Source organism: Elephantulus edwardii, unplaced genomic scaffold (genome assembly GCF_000299155.1).
Source record: "Elephantulus edwardii isolate Elephantulus edwardi_28Jun2011 unplaced genomic scaffold, EleEdw1.0 scaffold00027, whole genome shotgun sequence".
Classification (NCBI taxonomy): Eukaryota; Metazoa; Chordata; class Mammalia; order Macroscelidea; family Macroscelididae; genus Elephantulus; species Elephantulus edwardii.
In genome coordinates this window covers 11,695,939-11,702,953 of record NW_006399777.1, presented here as the reverse complement: position 1 = coordinate 11,702,953, position 7,015 = coordinate 11,695,939, and the positions used below count along the sequence as shown (strand labels likewise).

Genomic DNA, 7,015 nt, shown 5'->3' with positions numbered 1-7,015 from the left:
ACCCCCACCCCAATGCCAGCCTCATTCTACAACAGTGGCACCATATAGCATTTGTCCCTTTGTGACTGAGATACCTCACTCAGCATAATGTCCTCCAGGTTCACCCATTTTGAATGGCTGCTGGCTGGAAGGTTGGCAGTTCGAGGCCATTCCAACATACCTTGGAATAACAAACCAACGGCTTAATTTCTAAAAGTCATTCAGTCAGTTATTTTTGTCCAGTCAGAACCAACTCATAGCTGGCCCTCCACTGGACTTTTTCAAGGCTGTAAATCGTACAAGGGGACACTGTTCCTATTTCTCTTGGGGCTCCACTGATAGAATTCAACCTAGTTGTACTGGGCTAGCAGCCCAATTCCCTACAAACTAGACCACCACGGAAATATGGTTCAAATGTGTCACACACACAGGGGTGCTATGAATAGGAACTGACAACAATTTAAAAAAATCTTTTATTTGGCTTAAATCTGTAAATGATATATAGACTGTACTGGAGGAGATTGCCCATCTTTGTCACAAGTGGCAACTGGTAGATTCGAGCCACCTGCCTTTGGGTGGGCAGTGCACCTCCTCACCGCGACGCCACCAGAGTTTTCTTTCTATGTCTGACATTCAATAAACATCAGGAGCCTATCAAGCCACAGCCATTTCGGAATGAAATGTAATTTGCATCCACTGCATAAATTTGAGGACGAAGACAAGTCACAAAAGATAGAAAACAAGTCAGTCGAGCAAGGGATGAAAGATAACAGGGATTAACAACTTGGTCTGGGTTGCTATCAATCTATGTGTGTTTAAAACAAGACAGACCCTTCTGGGCTGCCTGTCCTTAACAGGCAATAAGGAATTCCAATCTGGCTACTCACTCTGCTACAGACAAGCTGGGTAATAGGACGCTTCTTAGTTGAGGACAAGAAATAGAAATAAGACTCTTTTTATGTCCTGTCACTGGAAATTCTGAGACTACGCAGACTGTCTCTCCAGAAGGTTCAGATTTTTTTTTTAAGCGAATACTCTATTTTTGTGATTTTTGACAGGAGAGCACTTTCTGATCATCAAAGAAGGGAAAAGAACTCTCATTGAAGACGCCAGAGTTAAAGCGAGATCACTTTGAGAGAGGCTCTGAAGCCAAATACTTAACAATATTTTCCAGCTTACAACAACCTATAAAAAAGCACATGTGCAGCAGTAAAAAACAGAACAAGCAGCCATGAAAGGAACATAAAGAGAGACAGACGGACAGCTATCCAAGTTCCACAAAAAGCCCAGGAACATAAAATGTTGAGTGTTCCCTGGCATAGGATCTCTGGCTCCCTTCCCGCTGGAAGTCATGCTCGCCTGGAGGTGACAAGTTCTCCAAAGCACAAAGCTTACCAGGGGCACCAGAGAGGCTTCCTGGCTGTGGAGTCAGCCCTCGACCCCTCAATCTGATAGAACATGATAGCTGCTTCTACAGTAGTTGGTCGAGCTAAAGAGCTTGAGGTCCTTTTAAAAGTTTATCACCTCCAGGAAGTGATGCCCTGGCCAAAGCGATAGGATTATCCAAGGGGTTGAGCTGAAATCAGTATTGAACATACGGGCAAAGGCAGACACAGCTAGATCTTAAGAAACAGATTTGGAATTTGGGGCCTGCATCAGCTTGTCATTTAACCTGCAAAGGTTTCTTAACCCTCTCTAAATTTGATGGTCTTCATCTGTTAAGATGGGCCTACTGCTAATGATCTAGCAATGAAATCAGAAGGTGATTTAAGATATATACAATGAACTACATTTAATGCTTAGTGGGTTTCCCAGGAGGTGTTCAATGCATAGTTCCTTTTCTTTCTTTTCTTTCAACTCCTTATTCTCACACGTGTCTTGTCTTCTGAGCTGCAAGATAATCCCCACACTGTTAAGAATTAAGTCAGAGCAAAGACTGCACAGTGGAGTGGACCTGGCGGGAGGAATTGTAAAACAATGAAAGAATTTTTCTTTTACTTTTCCAAGAGGGGAGTATACTGGAGGGGAAGGGTGGGTGGGGAGAAAAGTGCAACAATGAATGAATGGAAATCCAAAGTCTGTAAATTTTCATTGAAATGAATAATAAAAAAACTTAAAGAAAAAAGACGATAAAAGATAAAAAAAATTAAGTCAGACTACAAATGCATACGCAAAGATGCTTTCAAATTCACCTCTCTTCTGCAGATAACATGTTGAAGAAAACAATTCTGGGCAAAAGTTTCTAGAGGGAAAATTCTGCAAAGTAGTTACATCTTTTATTGTGAATTGTGAGTGGTCACAAATGGTCATACCAACAGCCACGGGCTTCATGTTAGATGAGAAGGGTTCACTAGCAGCACACAGAAGGCAAATGCGAGCTCTTCAACGTCTCTGGCTGTTTGAGAATTGCATGGCGATGGGGGGGGGGGCGGTAGAAAAGTCAACTTACCCATCATCCCTTCCTGTTAGAGGTGAAAAGGTCATGAGGGCTACTCTATTTTAAAGCTCAAGTTTATTTTTTCTCTGACCACGACCTTCATGTATTTAAATGTTTTAATATGTTTAGGAAAGGTGATTCTATAAAGAAAACTATTTTGTAGTTTATGGCACTGAAGTCCAGAGAAGTGACTTGTCTAAGGTCATCTGGAAATTAGAAGTAGGGTCTCGGGCTTCCTCATGTGTGAGAATGAAGACACAGGTACTATGTCTGTTGTTAGGTGCCGTCAGGTTCTGTCCAGAGAGCAGGACAAGCCAAACATTAGTCTGAAAGGAGGAAGGAATAAAGTAGAGGAAGAAGCAGCAGTAGCTACCATGGAAAGTGTTCTCATTTACCTTTGAGGAAGATGGCAGGAGAAAGTATCCTTCCTGGCTAAATTACAGCATCTTGATAGGTGCAGATTATAAAAGACACATCAGCAAATCTCATAGTTTAATAGCATAATTAGCCTTCTTTATGGACCCATTCTCCATTATACTTGTTCCCATCTGTGATATCATGATTCCACGCGAGTCAGCTTTTCTACAGAAGGATCTAGTCAACCAGTTGTTGAGTCTTAACAGAATTTGATTACCGCTCTAATTTCTCTCAGTACATATAATATACATGGTTTTAAAGTGATACTAAACTGTTGGTATGTTAACTATTAAGAGCTCGCCCTTGTTGCAAGGACTCTCTAAGTCAGAGGCAAAAAGCTCTAACAAATACATCTTTTCAATGGTCAATGAGCAGACAGCGTTATTAACTATAGCTTCTCTCAGTGATTTTCATCTGGGTAGCTGTTGTATACTTTAGGTGTAAGAAGAAATAGTAAAACAAAAAAGGTTATTAGGGTACAAAGTAAACCAATTATTGAGTTTCCAGCCTAACACCCTTTGCCCAGACATCTTTCAAATTGCAGTTAGTCAGAGCCTTTTACACAACACCCGCAGAAAAGAGCAACTATTACTATGTTATTAGTTACTTAGCACTTTTCCCCAAATTTCAAACCTTCTTTTTCTACAGACTGAATCATCATTTGCAACTGCCAATCTCTGACCAATTTTGATCATCTCATATGGTTCAACCTGCAATGACTTTACTGCTACACTTTGCTAGTAATTCTGAAATGAAATTAAGATCTTTCACAAGTAAAAGCATTCTTTAAAGTGACACAAACTCATTCACGACATCACCTGAGCCACGAGGCAAGGTTTAGCATAAGGAATTAGAAACATTTTTTTAAAAAAAACACTAGTTTGAGGCGGGCTGAGTTAGATTTGGGACGGTTTGACTCCTAAACCAATATTCTTTCTAGAACTGGTCAGAAATTTTTTTAATGCAATGATCCAGAGAGTAAATATTTAAAGATTTTGAGGGAGGGTCATTTAATTTCTATTACAATTAGTCTACCATTGTCACATACACATAGTCACAACACGTGAACGAGCGAGCTTGACTGAACTCCACCAGGATTTTGTTTAAAAAAACAAAAACACACATCCAAAAACTTCTCCAACAGGGTAAAAAGGGAAGCCACTGACGGGGAAAAAGTATTTGGTAATAACATATCAGATAAGGGACTTATATCCAGAATTTATGAAATACTTGAGCACCACAACAAGATAAAGAATCCAATAGAAAAATGGGCACAGGATATGAACAGGCACTTCACCGAAGACGACATTCAGATCACCAACAAGCACATGAAGAAATGTTCAAAATCCCTAGCTCTAAGAGAGATGCAAATTAAAACAACTATGAGATATCATCTCAGCCCAGTCAAAATAGCAAAATTTAACAGAACAACAAGCAACTAACGCTGGCGAGGTTGTGGAGAAACTGGAACCCTGATTCACTGTTGGTGGGAGAGTAAAATGGTGCAACCCCTGTGGAAAGTGGTATGGCGCTTTCTCAAAAATAAAAAACCAAAACCAAAAACAGTTCGTGGGTTGAATTAAGCCCAAAGATCATAATTTGCCAACCGCCACTCTTTAGAATATTTAAAACATTTTAAAATATACTTAAACAAGAGACAAGGGCTTTGTATATTGAGAATGGACTCAAGGATGCTGATCTGGCAAAAAGATTCCCTCCCACTTTTCCATTTAGCATCAGCTTTTGTGAATGTTATTTTATTTTATTTTATTTTATTTTATTTTATTTTAAAGCAATGGTCCAATAAGTTCTGGCCTATTTTTAAGGCCTATGGCATCCAGGTTAATCAGGACGGCGAGCTTTCTTATGCCTTGACTTCTAGATTGAGTCTATAAAATTTCTTTCACATGTCAGAAGAGGAGCACTTTAGAACTTGTACAACAGGTTAGATGAACAAGAGAATCTAACATAAATTCTCTTGCATATCATTTTGAGGACTCTCCTTCATAGTGTTGCTATGAGTCACCTGCGACTCGACGGCACTTAAGAACAACAACAACAACATATCATTTTAAAGGCTTTAATAACGATCTAATACGACGTGTACTGTCCGAAAGTAAGTTTACTGTATCGTTTGCTTCTTGGATGGATATGGTTTGATGTGGAATTGACAACCAACATATTTGACTGTATTCCTAATAAGCAGCATGTTTTGAATGCAGAGGTTTTCCCCATCTCTCCTGAGAACCAAGAAGGCATTTCTGCCATATATGTTTTTTCTATTTGAATTTCAGGGAAGATGTCACTAACAATTTAGCAAATCTCTATTGGTCACACACTGGTCATAAATCCAAAACACAATAAAGAACCATTAAAATCAGGGACTACAGAAAGAAAAAGATCATATTTATCACGCTTGCTAATGTTTCTATTGCAACCAGCATACTTGCAGTGAAAGGCTAATGGTCTTCTTGCCCACCTACTTGTCCATCTATCTACCCAGCCAAGAATCTATCTTCCCATCTCTACTCTTCTGAAGACACTGTGCCAGTAGTAACCAAGAGATCTTACTTGAAGCAGAAAATATTCCCTATTTCCAGTGAGCTAAGATTCTGGCAGGAGGGAAAGAGAATTGCTTATGGATTAAAAAAGTAGTTAGAGATCCTCCTTAAAAAGTAGCAGAGAGTTAAATAAACACCAAGAAGAGCCATGAAGAGTTCCTGTAAAGTTCTGAGAGAGGACAAATTTGGAGGAGGAGCTCAGGGATTCTGCTGCATCCGTGTTGATACGACATTTTTAGCTCCAACTGCCCAGAAAGGCAAATCATCTCTAAAATGTAGATGAACTCATTGGCTTCCACAGACATTAGACTTCTAACACACAATGCAGTTGACCTTCTACAAAGGAATCATATTAACCTTGAAGAAGTATAACTGACTAGTTTCGTGAAATAGTTTTTTAGACTCAATGTTTAAGAAAAGGTCTATTGGAGGTAAAAATAAACAAACAAAACCCCATCAAATCTCAACCCAATCAAATTAAGCCAAACGCAATACATCATCAGAATGGTGAAAGAGATTAAAAATTATATGTGATGAGACGTGGTAACACGAGACCCTGAGAAGTTAAGGGCAAACGTAGATATCATTTGTTCATAGAGATGAGTAAGAAGTTTATACAAGACCTCAAGCTCAAACTCAATTTGAAAACTGGGATTATAGTTAGTTATTTTTAAGAGTATCATCTATTCACAACTTGCTATTTTCCAAGCAATATTCCTTCTAACGTATCAGCCAACCTTTCTTATTCCTCAGAACAAATACCAAAGGCCAAATTCTAAAATTCATCATGTTATCTGTCTTCTAAGGGCACGCCCACACACAGCAATGGCAACAAGTTTCTAGAACAAAAGAAACCAGCACACAAGAAATGAGAACTCACCCTGGTCCCAACTATCTTGTTTTCTCAGATCCATTAAGCCAATCAACTCAAGGCAAAGAGAACCAAGACCAGGAGTACTTACTTGCAGGTGACGGGGTGCTGCATCCGCTGAGAGGGGGGTGGCCATGAAGTCCATGGAGGGGAGGCAGAGAGAGTCCCCCGATGACGGGTGGGAAGAGCAGTGGGTAGGGTCCAGCTGGGTAGTGAGTCATGTGTCCGTTCACTGCTGGCACGGGACATGTGTGGCTACTACTGGTCATGTTTCGGGTGTCACGAAGTGAAAGTTGCCTTGAGGTGATGGTGCATCACTTCAGGCCTTGATCCAAAGCTGGGGAGGTAGAGGCAGAGGCAGCAATGGCGGCTGAACTATGTTTCAGGTCAAAGGCAGACACCTCAACAGTTGATTTGTCTTTTTCGCAGCATAGCTTCCCCACCTCTCATCTTGTATGAGTACAGGAAGGCTATTTTCTTTGTTCAACGTCTAAGTTTAACGCAAGGCAGACATTGTCACCTTCAATGTCCTGAGCTGTTAGTCCTATAAGAGAAAATAAATAAACATAAACAATATCTCTCAAAAAGTAGGCAAAATATTTAAATCTTTAACCACTTTACACAGTTGTTAAGTGTGGTCAGGTTGGAACCAATTAATTGTAACCCACCCGTAGGCTTTCAGAGGCTGTAAATGGCACAGGAAGAAAGTGCTAGTTTTTCTTCCATGTAGCACCTGGTGGCTTTGAACAA

The 7,015-nt window shown here is 40.0% G+C and overlaps 1 protein-coding gene across 2 annotated transcripts in view; it reads right to left on the bottom strand.

The window, feature by feature from the left end:
* RARB (retinoic acid receptor, beta) overlaps positions 1-6,534 on the bottom strand; it is a 571,381-nt gene extending 564,847 nt beyond the window's left edge. Inside the window, exon 1 of one of the 2 annotated variants that reach the window (XM_006883350.1) lies at positions 6,353-6,534. In XM_006883350.1, coding sequence (XP_006883412.1) covers positions 6,353-6,534 — 182 coding nt within the window. The remainder of the gene's footprint in view (positions 1-6,352) is intronic. The other variant, XM_006883348.1, reaches the window with a different exon arrangement.
* Between the last annotated feature and the right edge of the window lie 481 nt (positions 6,535-7,015).